Source organism: Lutjanus erythropterus, chromosome 6 (assembly GCF_056507025.1).
Source record: "Lutjanus erythropterus isolate fLutEry1 chromosome 6, fLutEry1.hap2, whole genome shotgun sequence".
NCBI classification, from domain to species: Eukaryota; Metazoa; Chordata; class Actinopteri; order Lutjaniformes; family Lutjanidae; genus Lutjanus; species Lutjanus erythropterus.
In genome coordinates, this window is record NC_139322.1 from 6,122,201 (window position 1) to 6,146,099 (window position 23,899).

Sequence of the window (23,899 nt, forward strand, 5' to 3'; positions counted from 1 at the left end):
TCGGGGTAAACCTACCCAATGACGGAAATGGCTAAAACAGATCTGGAAGGGTCTGCTGAACGCATCTGCTCATGTCTTGATACCTGGCCCCCAGTTTCTCAGACATTTTCACCAACTCTGTGATATACAGTATGTAGTCCGACTGAGGACAGCGTGAGCCAAAGTATTATTCGTCCTCTGCTGCAGAATGAGGCTCCAGGAGTCTAGACCGGCCCGAGCCACTGCCAAGAACATTGTCACATATCAGATTAAAGATGCTGTGGGCCGCTGCTGAGATAATATGGAAGCTATTCAATAAATGGTTCTCATATCGAAAAGAAATTATCTGTACAAGCCTTCCCAAATATAATCTGTGCATGTCTGCTGGCACTCTTCCTGCCTGATATCACACCGAGTCTGTAGCTTAACATTTCCTGGCCCAAATGTACTGATGTTATCTGTGCCGGCCAATTACAGCACAACAAAACTACCACGACTGGAGGGTAAAACTGAAACTGGAAGGAAATAATCTTAGCAAAAAACAAATTATTATGTTTCACTCTCATCACAGAGATATATGGAGCTTCCATTACTAATAGTTTTGATCAAAAAGGTGCAGACATGTTTCCCATTTCCGAAAAAAATGAGGATACATTTGCCGCAGGGGATCTGAAAACTAGTTGTCACAATATCATGACAGCTTATATATGATGTGTATTTATATATTTTCATAGTTTAGAAATAAAGCAACTTGCTGGAGACGAGCAAAATTATTGTTTCTAGGTGAATTTGTGACATTAGCTGTGCTTTAATCGACATTTTTATGTGCATTTTGAAGAACTGCGTTAGAAAAGGTTGACTGAAACAGCAACATTTGAAAAAACCTGCTTTTGCAAAATAAGTTTTACTGTTCGCTTTTGGTGGTTTTTGCCTTTTTCAAAGAAGAGTTAATGCACTTAATGGGAATAAGTTCTGAAGTAGCTCCGACAGTCTCCTCATGGCTCTATAATACAGCCATGATCGCTCAACACAGATCTGATGGAAGCTTCCTCACATTAATACATGAAACAAACAGAAATGTCATATTAACGTCCTGCTTTCTACATGTACATTTTTCCAACGTGTGAAGTTTGACTGGCGCGATTTCATTAAGTCATCCTGTTGCACCCTCTTATTCTGCAATTTACAAATCTATAATAGATTTGGATGGAAACCCGACTATTGTTTCAGCTATGTCTAGTTAACATCAGCTGTTAACTAGACATAGCTGGTAGGTAGAAGAAGGTAGAAGAAATCTCAGCTTTTAAAAAGTGTGAGAAATGTAAAATCAAAAGTCAAAACATTGCAAAAAACTTTTTACACTTAGCTGAGGTGGAAAAAACGGTATATTAATAAAAGGAAAATATGACAAAGTGACAAATTCATGAAACACATAAAGCACGTGACAGAAAACATCAGATCTGCAATGAGGAGACTGTAAAGTTCTTAAAGTTAACACATGAAACATATAAGTTCCATATTTCCATTATGTTTTGTACATGGTTTTCTGTCATTTGAGGTATTTTGCTTGCTCGTTTAATTACATCATCCTGTTGTGCGTTCTTCTTCTGTTGCATCCAAATGAGGAATTCGTGCCAGAAGCTGTTTATCTCAATGCATCAATGTTTAAAAGTCGCTTATTGGTCATGGATGGAAATGCAAATTAATCTGCATTTTGTTTTGCAGATTTTCTTGACATTCTGTTAAAGTTCGCTTTCCATTTAAATGGAAACGTGGCTAGTGACAGTGTCAGCTGTGGTACCCAGAGACCAGTGTTGCTCCCTCAGTAGTTTCTGTAGAAACTATCTACCACCTTATTAAAATCCAATGCTCTGACCAGAATGATAAATGTTAAGAGCTAATTTTGCAGTCTGAGAGGAAAGGATGGTTTCCTTCTTGGGAGACAGAACTTTTTCCACACATTGGTTTGCAATTTGTGCACTGTAAGACACAAAAACTGCTTCTCGAGTTGAACTCCTGGTCAGCTGTCAGTCATTGGTCCAATCTTGTACCCTAGTGTATGTGTGCACCCAGCTTTTACAGCAGAACAAAACTACTACCACTGGATGGTAAACTGGAGGAAAATACTGTATGTAAAAAACAAATTATTATGTGTTACTCTCACAAATCTATATGGAACCTTTTAATTAAAAGCTCAGTTACAGGACAGTCATCTAAACCTCAACTGGAATTTTGTGCATCTTTTATTTGACTAAAACTATAAGGGTGCTTGCAGTATTTTTTAGATTTGGTCCAGCAGAACGCCTCAGCCGGCAGTCGTGAAACAGGCTTCAATGTAACCCTGTCAAAGTACGCCGCCTAAAAGTGCCTGTTTTTTACACTGGCAATCAAGTTTAGTTCAGATCTGCAGCAAAGTCACACAGTAACACAAATTAGCCGATCAAGTTAGTGGTAGACCAGCGACTCTCATGTTCTGCGAGGTAAAATTAGTTTTTTGTTAGAGGAGTCTGGTGGCTTTGAAGAGAGCAATATAATGGCGCTATGGCAACTATGGCAATATAAGAGCTTCAGTTCCCTGTTGGAAAGGGCTGTCTGAAACTGTCTGTCTATGTAGGGATCCTTTCCATAATGTTGTCAGACACTTAGAATAACAATCTGCGCCTGCCAGTGGCAAAAATCTGCACTTTTAGTAGACATACTTTGACAGGTGCAGTTGCCCCTAAGGATTATGTTACCGCCATTCCAGCCTTTTTTGCATCTGCCAGCTGAGATGATCTACTGGACCAATACCAAAAATGCATCTGTCAGTCATTTAGACCTCCAAATATGTTTTAAAAAAAGGGCTCAGTTTTAAAATGACTGGAATTAACCTTTAAGTTAACATAAAGAGAGTAAATAATATGCAGGAATTATTCAGATATAAAGAAAACTGATGTAACAGCAGTGCTGCAGTCTTTTTCTCAATCACATCAAATGTCTTCAGAGATAATCCATTTACCACATGTTGCAGATCAAACATCTGGATGTCATATTGAAATACACGTCATCCCTGTACAACAGTGTGATTAATGACAGGATAAACATCAAGAAAGTTGCATGTTTCTAAGTTCAAGAGACGAACATGTTCACCTTTTTCTCGATTCATCACCACCAACAAGGCTACATATATTCAAAATGTCAGTATTTTTTTTAAGTCTGCACCTATCATTATATCTTTTCTGATTTTCTGTTTGGGAAAAAACAAAAAACAAACATACTGTACATACAGACGGCTTTACATTAAACTATACACATCCACCGAAAAACCTGTTCAGAAAAAGAAGAAGAGGAGACAAAGAAGTGTTTTTGAGCAGCGAAGGAAAACATGAGCGTCCGTGTGAGTTTTCATTTGGAAGAAAAAAGGTGACATTGCTCAAAAGCAAACATCAAACAGAGACGGAGTCAGGGGTGTGTAAAGTGTGCTCACAATTTCTCTGTTTACAGACACCTCCACAGCTCCCCTGACAAAAAGCTTCTTTCTGTCAAAATTACACTTTTCATTGTCTGTTTGACAACCTTTTCTTCTTGGGTTGTTTTTTTAATGCTGTTTGTGCTTTCGTCAGGTAATTTAACTTCTGCTTTTTGTATTGAAAATTGAAGATTGAAAAATGCGTTTTGTTTTAGGATTGATAACCCCGCAGCCAATTTGTTCACGTCTGAATACCAATAATCCCGCTGTTTCTTCTTCTTTGTCACATAAAACTTGTTGTCTCGGCCGCTTAAATAGCCAAGTTGAGAATATTTTAGTTTCCGCCTCTGAGATAATTGCTTAAATGTTAGTGATGAACCTGGAAGTACAGTAAACACAGCTGGATCATTTCAGTTTTGCTATTCACAAACACTATCGACTAATGGAGCAGATTTACATCTAACAGTTCCAAAATGCTACAGTTTTTTATGCTAATACAGCACTGTGAAATTCAATGAGAGAGCTGTAGAGTTTTGAAATTGCTTCAGATCTCGTTTATGATCGTCTCTTATTTCTAGCCCGGCCGCGTCCTCATGTTCCCTTTGACAAAACTTCCGCTGCTCTCAGGGAGTGAAATCCGACTGAGTGTTTCCATCAAAGAGTCTCTGCAGCACAAAGCTGAATCTTCAGCGTTTTGAAAAGTCTCCCGCGAGGACACCGAGATCCGTTCACCTCAATATCAAACGTCCGCAGACTGGACGTCCGGCCAATCTCTTCTGAGGACAACGAGGGCAGCTCTGGGTCGTCACAACACCCACATTTCAGACCTGAAAAGACGTCGCTTCACACAACTAACTGACTGACGGTGGTGCTAGACCAGTTCTTGGGAGTGCTCTGGGACTAGACTTGAGGGAGGGAGGGACAGAGGGGGACAGAGAGAGAGGGAGAGACAGTGGGGTCGTGTTTCTCCTCGATCAGACAGACGGGAAGTGGATCAGCAGGAGGGAGGAAACCCCCTTCTGGGCTGCTGGGTCACAGGTGGCTCTGCTCAGGGACTAGCAGGGGGCCGGGGTGAGGGGCACGAGCCTTGGCTGTCAAAGCTGGCTGTCCTCGCCTTCCACTGCAGGACACACACACACACACACACACACACACACACACACACACAAGGAAATGATTCATAACACACATGCTGTCAACACAAGGAAAATACCTGTACGGAGTAGGGCTGCAACCAAGGATTATTTTCAATATTCATTAATCTGATGATTATTTTCATGATCAATCATTTAGTCTTTAAAATGTCACAATCTCCCAGAGCTCAGAGTGACACACAAAGAAAAACCTTCCCAGCTGTTATGTCCTACATCTAAACCTGTGACTGCAAGACAGAAGAAATAAACAACAAGGTAATGATACCAAAAAGTCAAAGTACGATTATACCACAATAAAAAATCCATGATACAATATTTATTACAATATTATAAAACAAAGAAAAATGATGACTGTGAAGTGTTTCTGCTTTCTTTCTTTAAAGCAGTCAGTAACAGTCCTTTTAGCAATTAGCCATGTAATATCACGGTAGATATCGTCAGCCTGGTACAGTATTGAGACATATTTTTTTTATTGCGATATTTTGTTACATCTCTAATAAATAAGTAAACAAATAAAAGATTTTTTAAGCATCATCAAATTGACCATGTGTTTCAAATAAATCAATAAATAAATTATACAATAATTATGCTCTAAGTTTTGAAAGTACAATTTCCTCAATGCCTAAGAGGATATAAACAGGAAGTCAGAATTTCCCAGTTGAAATATCCAACTTCCTACCTCTGAGCGTTTGACAAACTCATTGAAATTGTTTCTTTGGCAGGTGTACACACAATTAAACTGTCAGCAGTGCAGCGTCTTCACATATATGAACGAAACAGATGCATGACCGAACAGACGCCATTACACATTTTATTTTTGTCACTATTAAAATTGGAAACTTATCTCGGTATTCCCTTCCATAATAACATTAGCAACATATTTTGACATCAGTTGACAAGCGTAACAGGTTTTACTACATGATAACATGTTAACTACAGGCAAGTATACTTTACATTCCCTTTTAGTTGATAGTTTACCGTTTACAATGCTGCCTTTGTTGTGTGACATCAGACAAGTGCTCCATCACGAAGTCGGGGTGGATGGATTTGCCCTGAATTTACAAGTAGGAACTTTGACTTGTAGTATTCCATTGTGCTTTTTTTAAGTAAGGTGTCAGAAATTTTTGAGTACCATGTTGTCTGGGATGCAGCACAAGCTGTGGGCGACACCCTGAACCACGTTTTTTTTTTAGATTTGCTAACATTTTGGCAAATTGCTTCCCTTAAAAGTATGAAAAAATCTCCCTGAAAAAATCCTAAAAACGTAGGTTCTGGACTTAAGGAGCATCTTTTTCTATGATTTCCAAATCATGATGGACATTGATGATACTATCGTCAGAAAGAAAAAGTCACAATAACTTCAAAATCATATCTGTGTGTTCAGATTTTGAGTTTTGAGTCCAATTTATGAGCCATAAGCATCTTAAAGGTGGAGTAAGCAGTTCTGGAGAAAGATGGTTGATTGTTGCGTCTCAATCTCAGGTTGCTCTGAGCCGCCAAACCCAACCAGGGAATGACATTCAGCAATCAAGTATCTTTCTCCAATATCACGTACTCCACCTATAATTCCCTCAATGAGCCACTGCCACTGTTGCAACTGTCAACAGTGTTGGCAAACAGACCAAACTACAATAACTACCACCAGCTGTTTCAGAAGACCTGCATGCATCTGTCTCTTTAACATTATGCAGAATCTTGCAGGATAATGAACACCTGCAGAATACTCCTTTAAAAAAAAAAAAAGCCTCCGGTCCCAAACCTACCTCTTTCTCAGACTTCTTGGACTCCAGCAGGGGGTGCCAGTGTGCAATGGGTTTGCGTGGATAAGCCAGCATCTCGTTCCAGTGGTCCCTGCCAAGTCCCTCGGCGTTGCATCCAACCCTCATCACACCAATGATCTCATTATGACCTACCCTGTGGGGACACACACGTGCTGCATGAATACATCTGACTTAACCTGACACGACGTCTCATACATCAGATTGTGGTTTATAATTGCGAGAAGGACATCTCGTAATGAAAGGAGACACAAATCCGCACGTGGATGTCGTTCCGACTGATACAGTGAATCTGCGGCTGATTGTCTCTGTGACACTTGAATTGACTCATCACTGGACGGCCATCAGAGGAGATCTGTGCTCCATTAACAATGTCTGAAGTGTAACTGAAAGCTTGACATAATCCCTGGATTATTAGCACAACCTTATTTAATCCTAGCATGAGAGCAGGCAGTAAAGAAAACTCAAGAGGCTGCGTTTAAAATTAGTATCTGCTCCTTTTTTTATTCTACGCAGTAAAAAAAAACACTCACAGCCTGACCTTTAACACGAATGTTCTCATTCTGTCAGCTGTCTGCACTGCATCCACTTTTTCCCCTTTCCTGATATAGCTTCACATACTGTAAATATAAAGGTGCTGTAGTGTGCCGCTCTTTCCTGAACTACACTTCAGCCGACTTTTTTCATTAAAAATTCCCTGCAGACATAAAAATCCTCTGCTTTCAATAATAATTTGTGCCTGATATGGTTTATCCACACAAATTAACAAGTTATTGGTTAAAATTGCATCTCTTTCTTCTCCTTTATTGAAAAATGAAGAACCTATCAATATGCAAATATGTGTCATTTTAAAAGTTTAACAACTGGATGCAAGATGTGTCTGACTTCCATCCTCAGTGTGTTTGCGCTGCAGGTTTCAAGTTTCACACCTGTGTAAGTTGCATATTGGACCGTGATTGGCTTCAAACTTGTTGTGGAGTCACAAAATCATGCTCTTATGTGTCTTAAAGGAATAGTTCATATTTTTTGAAGTGGGGCTGAATGAGGTACTTGTCCGCTGTCATTATCAGTAGATGATGGCAGCAAAATTTATTTTAGTCATCTAAAATAAGCCACACCTAAAAAAAACAATCTGTCTGTTTAACGGCTAAATTTTACCAGGTACAGCTAAGTGTGGCTGCCCCTCGTCAGCCACAGCTGATTGCTGCCATTTTACACAACGCTTGCGGACATGGACTTGATGCATCCCCAAAGCGGCTTGCCTCTGTGGTCCGCTTCAAATACGCGGCTGGTCTATTTTTGATGGATGCTACGTCTGTGCATTTGCATTTGCAGACCAAGCAGGCAGGAAGTCAGACACAGAAAGACTCTGGTCAGTTTTCAGATTTTTGCTGCTGACCCCGTCCACAGCAGAACATTACTTAGCTTCCTACACTGGTACTCCTGCTGCTTCTCCAAACCTGAGACATGTCGACCACCATCTCCTGTAGGACTCATACGGCCTCACTACAAATAACATGAACTATCCTTTAAAATTCAGAAAAGCAGACTTCTCAAACTCTGCACAAACATCAAACTGCACAGTGAGGATCAAACATCAAAGTAACAAGAAAAAAAAAACCCACATTTTTGGGTGGAGGTGGATTTTAATGATTTAATTTTGGACAAACATGATGCCAAATTAGATGTTTGGTTTGAACGTACAGATCGTAGTCCATGACGGAGATGTGCAGGCTGACGTGGTCCATACTGTCAGGCGGGATGTCAAAGATGATGGCCTCATTGTAGGTGGGATTCAGAGTGTTCTTTTTTATGCTCGTCTTCTTCTTTTTCAAACGCCTCCCGTCACATATGAGCGACACTTTGACGTAGGGATCTGATGATCGGTGAGAGGAAAAGAGGAAGAGCGAGGACAGAGAAAAAAAGTGACTATCAAAACAGCAATTGCGGATAATTAAATATCATCATGTTTGGACCCTCCGAGTTTGTCTGTCTTGTTTAAGAAAAAGCCAGAGCTGTAATTACACTCTTAGAAATAAGGGTTCTAAAAGGGTTCTTTCTGAAAGGCTGAGGTTCTACCCAGAACCCTTTTATGAAAAAGGGTTTATTAAGACTAAGGGTTCCATTAAAAACTCTTGTCATCTAGGGAACCCTTTATGGGAAAGAAGAGTTTGTTGATGTCCTTGAAGAACTCTTTCATCAAGGGTTCTTTGTATCATAAAACAAAAGGTTCTCAGTATAATCTCCTGGGTGGGGTGGGATCTCGATAAAACCCTGTTTCCAGAAGACCCCCCTGGAGTGGGTTCTAGAAAAAACCCTTGGAATATAAAAAATGTTTCTCAGTAGAACCTTCTTGGCAGGTTCTAGATAAATCCCTTGAAATATATAGAAAAAGATTCTTGGTAGAACCACTGTGGTGGTCTAGATAAAACCCTTAACAACAGGTTCTCAGTAGAATCTCCTGGGTGTCTTGTTAGCACCCTTAGAAGATGGAGAGCGAAGCCTTTAAAAAGTTCTACCAGGAACCAAAAAGGGTTCTCCTATAGGGACAAACCAAAGAGCCGTTTATGGTTCTAGTTAGTCCTTGTATTTCTAAGAGTGTATCATGAAGATCAGCTTTCTGGGATTATTAAACGAGAGCAAAGCTTTTACAATGTTTGCCTCGACTGCCAAAACATCTTCAAAGATATCTGTGAAGATAGAGCTATCAGTGGCCTATTTCATCCCCCAGTGTGTGTGTGTGTGTGAGAGTGTGTGTCTTTGTCTTATTTGGTTTCTGCTTGAGCATGAAAGCAACCCTAGAGGACCTGGCATCAGTAATGTGCATAAAAGTAGATGAGTCAATGCCTTGTGTAAACAAAGAAGATGGGAGGCCATAGATAGCTTAAACAGCATGACGGAGAAAGCTTCCTGATGAATGCTGATTTCAATCTTCATCCTTCAGTGGCGTTTCGCCCCGTATGATCCATTATGCCTCGCTTTAGTCAGATGTAAGCTGCCCTAAATCTATAAACAACAAACAAGAGTGCTTGCTTTGCAGCCCAACACGCTCGAAGGCACAATTTGATAGCCACGGGTTTATGATGCAGGGATTGAAATAATGGCAGACAGCTAAACCCCTAAAAACTCAGGGGATTAAAATCGTGAAATGTCATTAAACATGGGAGGGAAAAAAAATGCCACATTCTCTAAAAATTACACCTGAACTGTGGCATTTAATGCACAATAAATGTCACATTTTACAGGAAGGATTTTGTCAGGAAACAGGGAATGGAAAAGTGCAATTGCAGTCTATTAATATAAACAGACTGCCTCAAACTATTTGCTGACAATGTCTTAATATCGCAAGTGCTGAATATTAATAACCGCTGAAATAAACAGAGCGCAGCTGTAGAGATGGCTCCCACTGTTTGCTCACTTTATCTGACACACTTACGATTGAATATTCATAGGGGGATCATTCATTTTGAGCCACTGCAGCTGTGAGCGAATCACACAAACACACACACCTGAGTATCCAGTGATGTCCATGGCCTTCAGGTTCCTGCACTTGATGACAGTGAGTGTGAGTCTGCCCGCGGTGGGCAGGTAGCATAGTGAAAACATGATCTCCCCAAGGTCAACACTTTCCTGTGGGAACACACACACACACACACACACACACACACACACACACACACACACACACACACAAACAAATCTATTTCAGTTTCACATTTACATTCAACACCGAGGCTCTGATCCACAATAAAAGTCTCTCTCGAGGTCTTTTTCTGGGATCAATGTGATCTTTTATTTATAGTGCTTTTTTGTAACTTGCCAGAGTACACAGTCAGAGAAGAAAACTGTGAAAAAAGTTAATGTACTGCATTGTTTTCTGTTGTCCTCATCCTCTATAATGAAACTGCAAAACATAGTAAAGTATATGATGCACTCTTGTTCCCACAAGTAATAAAATCATGCTAACAATTGAGACCAGTAAACCAGCTAATTAGAACACAAATTAGACATAAAGTGTGTGGAAAAAAAGGTAATAAAGCAACTTCTGTATCTGCATATTTGGCTTGAAAAACAACTGCATTATGAGCCTATTGTTTGGATAACTGCAGCACTGTTTCAGTGAGGTTTGGAGTAAAGAGGGGATGCAGGTGTAGTGTGAGTTTTCTTTAAAGACAAATTAATATTTGCTGTGAAGCACAGTGCAGGTTAGAGAATGAGTTGTATTGCTGTCAGTTTGTAAAACAGGGCACACACTGTTCAGTCCTTCCAGGATTTCTGGCTTCTTTCTGGGATTGTTGCAGCCTTAAATGCTTTTCAGAAAAAAAAAATGCAGGAGCAAGTAAATATCAGGGGGAAAAATAAGTAATCTCCACTGAGAATAAAACCACATCCTGTTCTGGGTGTTCTCAGTAAACTTACCAAAACGTCTCAGGATAACAAAAAAATTAACAAAAGATGTTTTATTTGTAAATGAAGAAGTGCGCCTGGGGAATAATCCACAAAGAAGCAAAATCTTTTTATAGCTCAAACTACATCAAAACAGGAAGTACAAAATTATTAAATCTAAAAGTGCACAGATCACTAATAAATGTCGGCAACAATGACATGAGTGAATGTGTTCTCTTCAGTACCTGTGACAAAATATACAGGGATTCATTGAATTTGTGTTAATTGTTGCATCTTTCTGGAGGGACAGACTGTAGGAGTAGATTTCAGGGGGGATGAAGGGGACAGGTCTTCTTCAATATTTAAAAAAAATGAACATCAGCAAACACGCCTCAACTTGTGAACTCTAAAGGTCCGGTCACACGTGCATAAATTTAGGGTTGTGGCAACCAAAAGCAAAGAAGTCCTCCTTCGCAGGCGATGGTCACTGCGTTCGCTTATGTGTGACCAGCCTTTAAGCTTTCAGAAAATTTCCACTTCGGAGGTTGTGAACACCACAAGAGGGCGGCACTGAAATGAACTCTTGTGAACGTGCTAAACACTACCCCATTTGAATGAAGCTATTCTTTGCACAATGCTTTAACAGAGGAACTGAAAAGTAGATGTTGCAACACAGCTAATAAGCAGCATTAGCATTCTCGATTTTGGGCTCCACAACTCTCCGTACTGACAAATGTCAACACTGTCAAGAAAACTTGTGGTTGGTCAGTGTATGCAGCTGTAGACAAACAAATGGAATTTAATTTCTTAAATATGGAAAGCAGCAAGGCTCGCAGCTTCCAGTCTTAATGCTACAGTAAGATAAGCTAACCACCTCTCGGCTCTAGCTCCGTAGTTAATGCGCAGACATGAGGTTGTGATCTTGTCATCTAACTTTTGGCAAGAAAGCAAAAAAGCATATTTATGCAATATCACGTCTTGATGATGAAATTGTAAAGCCATATTAAAATATTAATCCTAGCAGAGCTTTAACTTTAGCCTTTCCTGAAGCACCAAGCTGAGGGAAGAAAAAAGCAGGCCTCACATGTCTCACCACCAATATAGAGCTATTCAAGTGAGAAAAGGAAACAACAACTGGGCTTCACTTCAAGTCCTCGAGGTTATTTAGTTGTCAGTAGCTCCGTGAAACAATTTGGTGTAAATCTGAAATGATGGCTGACCTCCCGATCAACTCCCTGATACGTCTGCCAAACAGCAGTTTTCATTATTCTCACTGCTGTTTCAAAAAACATAAATTCTGATCGTGTTTCCAGATGATCATCATAAGTCAATTAAACTGTTAAAACAAAGTAGAGGACATCAAATTTACAGCTGAGTAACTTCAGCATAATGCAGTCCAATCACCCCCACAATCAAGGAGTGAATGAGTCTCTCAAGATCCCTCATGTAAGAATGTTTTTGGTACTTTAAATTACTTTTGAGACAAACCTTACCAAGCACAATCTGTCCACTTAGTAAAATATTAGCTTTCACTCGAGTAGAGACAATCCTGTATGAGTTTGTACTGAGCTAATAGTCTCAAGTGGAGTAAAAGTCCTGTTATCTGTCTCGTGTGAGTTCTTAGAACCATCCTATAAACAGTATTAAGGTCACAGACCTCTAATCTCTGTGAATGAGGCTGGTGAGAACCCCGCTGATTGGCAAATCTTAACACGTCTGTCTGAGTGCTGCAGTCTTAACGTCTCCTCTCGCATGCAGCTGCGATTTGGCTTCCACCGCTGTGGAAGTGAGGGATTTTGTTTGAAGGGTGTGAAGGTTCAGCCATAACGTGAGAGCGCAGCAGAAATGTCAAGTGTTATGAAAGCATGAAGTGACACTTTGATTGTCCTTGTAGGAACACAGCCTGTTTTGGTGCCAGTCAATATTATCTGTGCGGCATTAATCATGTTTTAGCCTCGCCAGCTGCACGGATCCGGGGATGGCAATGTCAGCCATTGGTCATTAGGTCAGCGCACCACTTTGGTCCAGACTGAAATATTTAATGCAGCTATTCGATTGATTGCCATGAAATTTAGTACCGACATTCAGGGTCCCCAGAGGTCGAAGCATATGGACTTGTGTGACTTTCCCTCCGGTGCCAAAATTTTTCACGAGTTTAAATCGGGTCAGCTGGGTGCACCGGTTTGGATCAATCCAAGAGGAGTGTAGGACAGGAGCCATGCTAACCCAGCTGTGACTAAAGCCTGTTCCTGGCAAATGACGATTCAGGAAAATGAAACGGATGAATTAGAACTCAGGCTGGCCAAACAACGCAAAATTAGACCGTTGCGCCCACATCTTGCAGAGACCTTCTCCACCACAACATTCTGGGTCAAACTGTTGCACTTAAGGGGCAGATTGTACTCTGAGCTCCTGGGGTGTAACATGCAAAACTGGCAGGATGAGGGTAAAAGGTGCTTTGTGCTGGCTCTCCCGTTGAATTACTATGGAGAGAGTGGGGGCGCCCAACTAAGAAGCACTGCTACCCTTTGTGTTCAGATTATTTGAACTTTGACTTTATTTGCAGCTAACCTCTCAAAGCACAAAGCAATAACAGTTGACGGCATAGCCAAAAGTGACCATAGATGTATGGAAGCCACACAAGCAGAGGAAGAAGGGAGTGATGGACAAAGTCTTGATGGGAACAAGAGACCTGTGAAATCTTGCGAGAACGATCATTTTAGTGTTGTTACAAAGGGCACAATGAAGAAGTAACACAAACAAATCCCACAAGAGGTTTGGAAATCAAGGATTCCCTTCTAGACACACCAAAGAGTGATGGAAGAAAAGTGTTTCAGAGTTCTCCAAACTCTATAACAACACATTAAAAACACACCATGATCTCGCTAGTTAACATAATGCATAGCAAAATGTCAGCAGTCATATCGAGCTATGAGATTTGTGAATCATATGGTTTATGAATTTAGCTAAATCCAATGCTAAAGTTAGCTTAGCGTAATTATGCCTCATGCACAAATGTAGTTGATGGACATGTTTTCTAGAACTTGTTGTCATCTTGGCCTGACTTGGCTAACTACTAGCTAATTAGGGTTGCCACCTTCAGTGTGGGAAAATATGGGACACCTTGCCAGTGGTCCATGCCTGAGGACACAGATCAAGCTAATGCTACTCTCAACATGACTGTAAAGGAAATAAAGAGTCAATAAGAGTAAAAAAACAACAGTTGCATCAATTACATTTAAGATTAAACCATCAGATCACAGACATGGACAAAATGTTTGGTCTGTCAAAGTAACTCCATTCTGCTCCTTCTGTCCCTGCCCTCTTTTGACGTGGCAGTCATCTGCTGAATTGCACTTCAGGTCACGCAGTCCACCATCTGCAAGGAAAATCTGTCTATGTCTCATGAAACTCTCTTGGTTTTATCATCATGTCATGTCATTCCAAAACATATTGCATGCTTTAGAGTGGGGTTTGAGTAAAAATGCAGCACAAAGTGAATAAATTATTAATGCAGTAAGGGACATTGCATTTTATTTTTCAATACGAGTCGATCCCCTATTATACAGGACAGGTGGCAACCCTACGGCTAATCCAAAAAAAAGAGTTGAAGTGAGTGGAGTTGACGCAGCTTAATGAAGCAGCTACCTAGTGGCTAGCCATCTGTGATGGAACCCAACTGTCACTTTACTTTAAGCCTTAATATTATTTAAACAGGTGAGTTACATAAAAGTTCACCCTCCGCACAGTTGTCTTTAATGGGAAAAATTAGCTATAGAGACCAAAACCGTTTTTTATACCAGGCTTTGAAGATGTTTATTTCTGCTATATAGTTTGACATTTTAATTTGGGCATCTACAGCGACTGACTTTTGATTTTTGAGCCTCATGTGGCCATTTGAGGAACTGCAGTTTTTGGCACTTCTACGATGGCTTTATTTTTCAGCCGCAGAGATGGCCACACTTAGTTGACATTAGCATTTAGCTAGCCACACATGGCTGTAGACTGATATGGTGTGAGCTGGGCGGTGTTTGGTTTTGGCTCGTGTTAAATATTTGATCAGCACGGCCTAGTTTGACAGTCTGATCTGAGTTTCTTAAGCCTGATGCATTGCGCTGGATGGACTTGTTTGCATAGATGTGAGGTCAAGTCATGATTATGAACATTTAGATAGGATGACTGGTTTGTTATCTCGCCGTGCGGTATTCATCATGCAATGCGCAGCTGGATCTCCTGCTGTCCATAGAAAAAAAAAAATAGGGTCCACTGACTTGACATCTGTCAACTGATCCAGTGCGTCTGCAACGTTAGTCTGCTGTAAAGTCAGCTGTCAGGGCAATTACTTATTTGTCATTTACTCTATTTACATTTCCAATAATTTATTAATTGCACACTATTGATGCCTTATTACAACGACTCATTACCTCTTATTTTTTAGTCATGTCCATATGATAAATAGTCTCCTTCTTTCATTCCACTGATTAGCATGTAAAAACCTTCCCAAAGTAGTTTTTTCAGATCGAACACACATGAGGAATGGCCCGAAGTCGATAAGTATACTGGGCTCCTCCAGACTCTTTATCTTAGTAATCCTTGTATAAATTGGAGTTATTGATGAATAACTCTCCTTGATCTATGCACTGAGGAAAGCTGCTGGCTCTTTTCTTTCACCGTCCCTCCTTCTGCTCAATACTGGCATCTTTTCCACTTATTAAACTGCACAGTGATTTTAAAGCAGCGTCTTAATCTCACCCAAGATCTACATTACAGACGACTTCATGTTTGTTTTTTGTTTCTAGTGAGCCCTGCCATCTGTGCATTCTTTATGTTGCCAATCTTGAATTTAATGTGAGCAAGGGATTTTGTCGTAAAATCATTTGGCGGTTCAATAAAGTTTGTGTGCCAAGGAGAGGGCGGTCTGCTTTTCTGCCTCCTAAGCAATAACGCTGAGATTATTGAACAACCTTTGAAGAAGCTCAAGTTCAACAAAAGGGGGGGGGGGGGGGGGTGACTGTCAGATATAGAAAGGCTCTATGGAGGTGATAAAGTGATGATGGCTCTAAGGTCTCTAACATGGTGCCAGAGACAAAGAACACTTGGTTCCTGAACATGGCCCCTGGACACCATCAAGTAACAAAGCCAGGAGAAACATAATTGCATGAGTAAGCTGTGAGTCAGACATATTTTTATGTTTGAGATGTTAACACCTGGTGATTTCCACTAGTCCCTTTATGCATTTTCATAAATGACAATTATGCATTTGGAGAATATGTATCTGATTCATACTAATGAGTTTGATATTATATGTAATTCTCATCATTTGATTCAGATTACAGGGCTGCAGCCTGGATTTAAATCCCCTCAACGACGCTTAAAAAAGGTCTCTAAATCTTGCTTGGATTTTACATTTTAAATTAACGAGTTCACTGTTAGGTTATGTTATGTGGAAATTTTAATTAGCTACTTGAAAATGCTGAAATGTTGCCATCTCTCCACACTGACGGGGGAAAGTTCACTGAATCCTCTTTTTTTTTGTTCATCAGTCTAAAAGTACAGAAATGTGAGCATTTTTGGGCCCTGAAGTGGAAGGCCCTCATGTCTGTCAAGTTCAACAGGCTAGGTGAAGTTGAATATAGATCAGCAGGTGTGGTGATCAATAAATATACTCTACTCTCAACCTGTCACATCAATGATGTTATCGCTCTGAAACAGCCCGGCCAATCAAAGTTGATTATGACTTGCTCAACGAATCCGATTATGATCAAGTCATGATCACATAACAGATATCTGCATATGAAGGTCATAAAAAGCTAAACCGTCATCTGCCAGGGTTCTGAGGTTGAATTTTGGCCAGTGCGTTCTGCCTCTTTTTCTCTCCTTTCTGTTTACCTCAGTGCGACCAAAGTCTTTTCACAAGTCATTAGTCAGTTCTCCTAAGACTACAAATAGACTAAAAACAGGAGCCAGAAATTTTTCAATACCAAAGTCTAGTCCCTTGCCTATGAATTCTGCCTTCATATACAGATATCTGTTTATAGGGATTCCTGTTGGACTGAGAGCCTGCACCTGTTTGGCTGCTTGTCTTTTATTGTCATGTCAATCACCTCCAGATTTGTTTCCATTTTGGACCAACCACAGACAACAAAACTTGAACTAGAAGTCTTTTACAAACACTGCTGGACATGGCCACCGATCCCACCTCGAGGTAAACAACTCACCGCCAGCCAGCCTTTCAGTTTCTTTCTTTTACATACACCTGCACACACTTTATGTTATAGAGTGTGCACAGTGTAACACTATAAAGAACTAATTGCCAGTCATTCCTGTAACACGATGGACTGACTTTGTGCCAGAAACAGTCCTGGTTCTGAGATGTCTTTTTTACAACAACACTTGAGACACAGGTTCCAGTCAAATGCCAAAAGAAATTGATTTGTGCTGCAAAGTTTGCATGAAACTCCCTGCACCACACAGAGTGCAAAGCAAATTTCAAGGTCAGAAAAATGCCACTCTGTCAAAGTGCTGCTTGCATTGGTCATGGCGCTACCACACGTGTAACCCATTTAGTCTGAAAGTACTGGAATCAGCCTATAAAGTACACATAAAATGCCATAAGGTGTAATTGTACAACGTAAGTGTTCCCCAGGCTGCTTAAACTAGGCATTTACAGTGTGTTTTTTTATTATCCTTGTGCATTGTTTTAACTTACACTACATGCACAGCAAAAACCTGGAACTTTTATGTTTATGCAAATACCCAGTGGAAACATCTTTAGTATTCCCCAAACTAGGCTTCAAAAGACTCACAATCACCCTCAATCAGAAAAAAATACACCAAAGAAGTCTCAAAGGGACTTAATGTCCAGTGTTTCTGCCTGAAAATAAAAATAAAAAGGGTCTGTAATAAGTCAAGGAAGGAACACAGTGTTCTGGATGCACAATTCCCCAGCTCTATTAAGCCCAAGAGAAAGGGCGTTGACACATCCTGATTGGCCAGGAGGAGAATGCACCAAGCTGCGCTCATTTATTATTTAGGAGCCAGTTCCCACACCCTGTGCAACAGGTGATCTGAATAACCCTCCAATCAACTCAGAGGAACCAAAACACTCAGCTAAGATGAAGTAGGGAAAGGGGAAATGAAACAACCACCAGAGAATGGGTGACTGCCACATCAGCAGTGAAGTTTAGTTTTACACCACAGTGTCAGTCCTCAGTTCAGCCACAACACGTAAAGTACTACTCCACTAATACTAAATACTAAAATAATGTCAGTACAACTATAACAGGTCATTGACCCATCCTAAGTCCTGCCCCTTTTCCCTCTGTGCTCCAATAACAGTCTAGCAGGCGTAGTACCAAGTAGTCAATTTTCTCCTCCCTGTTTCTGGAGTCATGCCAGGTGCTTGACTTGTTCAAATGAAAAACAAATTTTGGAGACAGTTAAAAGATGTTGCAGAGAGAGACCTGTTAAAGCAACATCTTAAGTTAGCTAATATTAGCAATACATCTGATTAAAACATCAAAATAATACATCTGATAGGTAACATTAGCAGAAAGCTAGCTAACTAGCTAGCTAATCTGCATAAATTATTCAGTAACCAGTTACATCTGATTCAGTAACCAGTTACACCTGATAGCTAATTTAGCAAATTGCAAGCCAGTCTGCCAAAACGTCTGACGTGCCAGGCATCCATCTGATTGTCTGACCTGCAGATCTTTTTCAAAGCAACCGGGTGTTATCAATGACACTAATGAAGGTCCCGTTCCATTTAGTGTTGCGGAACCTTGCCAGTGAGCCAACTTGAACAATAGCAGCACTGACTGGAACAGAACCGTAGTATCACAGGTAACACCTGTGTTTAGCCTACTATTTCAAGTCTGCTGTGAAAATGGTTTATAATATAGACTCTATATGTTCAGTGTCTGCCTGGTTTAACCCTCCCCCCACATTTCCTGCTAAGAACATGACCTCGGCAGGATCATTAAAAGCTCTGGCCCGGGTTTAAAATGCACTGTAACTGATATGTATAGATTGTAATGTATTATGTAAAACAGAAAAAGTCAATAGATTCTTACAGAGGTGGCATATTGGATGTCCCTCCATATGTTCGTCTCCCTGGAGAGGTCTGATGTTTCAAACAAGTTGTCCAGCACCACCTCCCCAATCATGTCGTGCCGTGAAAACCGGTCAAAGTCAAAGACGCTCATGTGGAGCTTCCTGACCGCCAGCTCATCGTAAGGCACAGGAAACTGGAAGCTCTCGCTGAACGTGGGGTTGAGCGTCTTCCGGTGGACGCGGGTCTGGAACTTCTTGCGGTCGGGCAGCAGGTAGATCTTCACGTAAGGGTCAGATGTGCCGCACAAGTCCTTGGCAGGTAGATCTACTGCCTTGAGGATGTTGACTAGCAGGGCCTCGTTTTCGTAGTCGTACTTGAGGGAGAAGTTAATCGAGCCGCAGTTTTTGCTGCTGCCGTTCTTGGATGAATCCTCCGAATCCAGGGTCTTCTGTTGGTAGAGCTCCGGCTGGATGCGGCCGATGCTGGTGGGCTTTTCCTCTTTGTCTGCCACATAGTCATTTCCCAGGTCTAGACTGCCTACCTGCATCTGTCTGGGCAGGTGTCTTTTGAAAGAATTGTGCCTGCAGGGACAGGACAGAAAGAAGGAAGAAAGAAAGGGTGACAGGGAAAGGTTTGTGTTAAAGAGCTGTGGTGACGAACAGAAAAACTCTGGGAGGTTTTGACTTCAAGGGATACACATTGAAAGACACGCCAATCTGACCTCAAAGAACTAGTGCTGACAAAGTGTGACTGATTGTGCCACCTCATGTCACCTCACATCATGTATTAAAGCGGCAATTGATCACAAACAACAGCCAATGGCCAGCTGATTTCCCCTTGTAAGAGGAAATAGCTCGCCTGTGGCCTGTGCTTATATTGTTTTTAAAAATTCATGAAAACAATTACCCTAGAAACCCTGTGCACTTATTCTCATTGCCTGGAATACAGACATCTGTCTGATTGGTGTCTGACACTGCTAAGATTAGCTTTTCTTTGCTTTGGACTGGGATTGTCAGAATTTGTGCGTGAGGAATGAGAAAATACAATAATACCTTTTATTGTATTTCTTCAGGGTTGCACTTGAAGCAGAATATTGTTCAGGAAAGCACAAAAAATACCATAGAAATGGATATTTATTCTATCTGAAGTTGATGATTATTATTCAGAAAAAGTCAGCTCCATGATTACCTCAGCATAGTTAAAAAAAAAAAAAGCTTGCATCTGCTTTAATCACTGATTTAATCAACCAAGATTATTCCCTTCAACTGCGTTATTTTTTAAAATGCATGAAAACAATTATTCTTGAAAGCAAGCCCACTATTCTCCCACTGTCACTGCTTGGAATACCAATTAAGAATATGTCTGACTGGCATCTGAAGTTTTGCTTTTCTTTGCTTTGCACTGGTACTGTCTGGGATTGGATATCTGCATCAGGAAATACAATAACAGGTAGTGATGTATGATGATTGGGCGAGCACAAATAATACCATAAAAAAAGTGTATTTCTCCCATCTGACGTTACTCATTATCATTCAGAAAAAGTCAGCTCCATGATTACTGTGGCATAGTTAAAAAAAGGCTGCTTCCCCCCCAATCAATCACAGATTTAAAAGTGCTAAATACAACAATCAGCCTCATTAGCTGTCAGCAAACACCTATTTGCAGTGCAAAGATATAACTGAGTAATGGCCTCCTGAGCGGAGAATGACATCACAGTCCCTGTCATTTTTGTTGTTATTTATTTGTCTCTGTTTAGCCAGTGGCTGCATGTGCACGTTCATGCATGTGAGTCCCTGTGTCTTCAACATGGCGACCCGGTGAGTAACTTTATCATATTACAACTCCTGTGTTGCTTGTTCATTGTGCACATTGTACAAACTGATCTTGTTTTCTAAAGTGGCAGCACTTGGTTTAAATTCATGGTCGGTTTAAGGATGGAAAAGGTCAAGATTTGGGTTAAAATGATCACTCTTTTGAGAGCTTTTGTGGATCTGGAGTTCCCCTCTAGATTCAAGGAGCAAGCGAGCGGCTGTCTGGTTGCAATCTGTCTTGTTTTACAACTAAACATTCACTAAAACATGTTTCTGACAGCGTTTTAAGCGAGTAACAGAATCTTGTTCTAATCTTGATCAGCACTGCCGAGTCTGACAGTTTGATCGGAGTTTTGTGAGCAGTTCTTACTCATGACATGACATTTTATTGAATAAATAAAACATGCATTTGTTTTGATGTGAGATGCTGGTGATCTTGTGCAAACACTGGGGTAAATGTCTCACTGAGCCTCTTGAATGATATTTAAAATAAAGATTGTTCCCTTCAACCTGTCAATTGTATATGTTTACTGCAGAGGTTCCAATGCAAAAATGAATGCTTCTGGTCCTCTATCTGAATACAGGTACAGAGACAAATCATTTTATTGGTTGAACAGATACGGATACAGATAATAGCTCTTCTGCACCTCTAATTAAATGTGTTGGTGAAATAAAAAGGTCAAGCTAAAACTGTGCTGAATTTATGAAATAATAACAACAACAACAACAAAAACACAGTGACAGGCCAGTGAGGGGCCAAATGAGGACCCATGGGTGACTGATGGATTGCTGTGTCAGAACCCTAAATGTAAATTTTTGCTGCTTTAGTCCAAGGACGAGTAGATGTGCTTTTAAAGGATAGCTGCATAATAAGCAGAATGCACTACTGATGTTCACTTATTAACATGGTGGAAAATGTGCAGTTCTGCTCGTAGTCGGCAGAGCAAATCTTTTTTCACCACTCTTTCACATTAATTCTCATGAAGAAGCCATCACATATAATTAGCTTTACAATAATGACCTGCACAGAGCTGCCTCTGAGGCAGAGAGAGACACGACCTACAGTATTATTGTAATTAACTTTGTAGATACCAAATTGCTCAGATCGAAAATTTCTACATTCATTAGTAGAATATTAAGGGCGTTTGGTGCCTACGCTCTGAAAATACACAATAAGTAGCAGTCAGGCATTTCCTTTTTTTCATGTTGGATTAATGAACTTTCTGTGCCACATGATGCTGTGGCCTAAAGGGATAGTTTGGATTTTTTTTTTTTTTTTGAAGTGGGGATGTAAGTTTGCTTAACCGCAGTCAGTCGACAGTAGATGGCGCATCCCAAGTTCAGAGGAGCAGCAGGAGAAGTGATGAAGCTAAGTAATGTACTGCTGTGGACAGGGTCAGCAGCAAACATATTCCTGACACCTGAAAAAATCAATATCACTTTAAATGTAAGCTATATTTAGAATATTTTCACCGCCTTACTGTGCCTTCAGGCGGCCTTTTCCACCACGGTTGGGTTGTCATAGGCAACTGGACTTGATAGATTCTTTTTTCTTAGAGACAACGTGCGAACTTGTGTCTAAATAAAATCTGTCTGGTTGTGGCAAAGTTAAAAACTGATGTTTATAATACTGAAAACATTGATAAATACTTGTCTGTGAAGATTCTCAGTCATCCAGGTCATGGTATTCGTAGCATTTGCGCCTATGACAACCCTTGCTATGAATATCATGACCTGGATGACTGAGAATCTTCACAGCCACGGTTATATAAGTTTTTGTGTGACTTTGGTGTTTTAAAGGGTGAGTTTTGATTCACTGAGGTCACACAATAACATCCTAGTGTTAATAATAGGGCTGTAAATGAGATTCTGCATGTGAAGGTTGAGTAATGTACATTAGTAGTATTGTCCATCCAACCCTATTTCTGGTTTAACTATTTACTATTGAGGTATTGATTTTACCTCAGTAGCAAGTTGAATGTGAGAGATTTTTATTTTCTCATTGTAATGTCATGTTGTGGTTATTGTTCAGCCTTGACTGTCCCAGCTGATTTTGTTGTTTTCTCCCCTGCTTCTTTCTTGTCAATACATTTTTTAAACACCAGTCTTTTGCTGAGTTTCTGATTGGACAACGTCAAGCACATAACTAGTGGTAGGTGAGAATTTGAGCCTGGTATGAACCCCTGAAAAAAAAAGTATGATGTAGAATCAGAGGAGACACAGAGGGCTCAGAGCGAACGAATATGGACGGAAGTGTCAACAAGATCTAAACTTTCTTTGACCATGAAGCCTAATGTTACACTGCAGACTAGAGTCTCTCTTAACATGGACAAACATCTCGTTTCATGTTATATACACTTGTCTCCTCTGTTCCTGTTCATGTGGTGCTCTCTCTGCTCCACATTGAACGTTACGTTTTAGTGTCCATGGCCCTATTTAGCGCAGGGTCTTAAGTGCATGGCGCACAGGCATTTAGGGCATTTCCAACTGCGCTTTGCTATTTAAACGGTGCACAATCTAAGTGTAAAAGTAAGGTGCAAAGAGGTTGTATTTAGTCTTTGAATTAATAAGTGTGTCTTCAGCGTAACATCAGAGCGTCATCTCTCATTCCCTTTCAGAGAACCAGGTGTGCCTGACTGTGGTGCATTTCTATTTAAATGATGGAGTTTGCAGGTTGGAAAAGTGAACAGAGATGCCGAAATGACCCACATGTAGTGATGAAGGAACTGCAGTTAACCCAGTGGGCTGTCTCATAAAAATTACCTCCAAAAACATTATGATTAATGATGGATGGGCTGCAGGAAGGTGAAATAGACTGAGCATCTCCCTCTGTCCTGCCTGTATGTGTGCACTCTACACATGATCCAAGGCACAGAAGGATGACTGCTGTGACAGTAAAGTGCACATGAAAACATTACTCCAGTAAGTTAATTATTGAAAGCAACCCCTTGGATCATTAAAGTAAATTGTGAAGACAATACAACACACAAAAAGAAATCACATCAGCATCATTTAAGCAATGGTTTAATGATCAGAGAAGCTTCAGTTTTGTTTCGCTGTGCTCATAATGCTACTGCGGCAAATACTGTTAATAATTAAGCAGAAAAACTAAAATCAGAACAGAGGAAAGTCTTAACAGGAAAAATCTTTTAGACAGCTCTAATAGAAATCAGGATTTTTAACCACATGTTTTTTAACCATGTGTGTGTGTGTGTGTGTGTGTGTGAGAGAGAGAGAGAGAGAGAGAGAGACCTTTGGGTGTGTAGAAGAGCAAAGGACATTAATTA

General features: G+C 40.4%; 1 protein-coding gene across 2 annotated transcripts in view; it reads right to left on the reverse strand.

Annotated features, from left to right (window-relative positions):
* The window catches only part of syt6a (synaptotagmin VIa), a 108,699-nt gene that overhangs the window by 18,490 nt on the left and 66,310 nt on the right, over positions 1 to 23,899 (reverse strand). The window contains exons 3-7 of one of the 2 annotated variants that reach the window (XM_084720351.1): positions 18,821 to 19,382; positions 9,869 to 9,989; positions 8,064 to 8,235; positions 6,345 to 6,495; positions 1,434 to 4,547 (exon numbers count right to left, since the gene is read on the reverse strand). In XM_084720351.1, the coding sequence (XP_084576477.1) occupies positions 4,476 to 4,547; positions 6,345 to 6,495; positions 8,064 to 8,235; positions 9,869 to 9,989; positions 18,821 to 19,382 (1,078 nt within the window). In that variant the 3' untranslated portion in view covers positions 1,434 to 4,475. Of the gene's footprint in view, positions 1 to 1,433; positions 4,548 to 6,344; positions 6,496 to 8,063; positions 8,236 to 9,868; positions 9,990 to 18,820; positions 19,383 to 23,899 lie in introns of those variants that run through there. The other variant, XM_084720352.1, reaches the window with a different exon arrangement.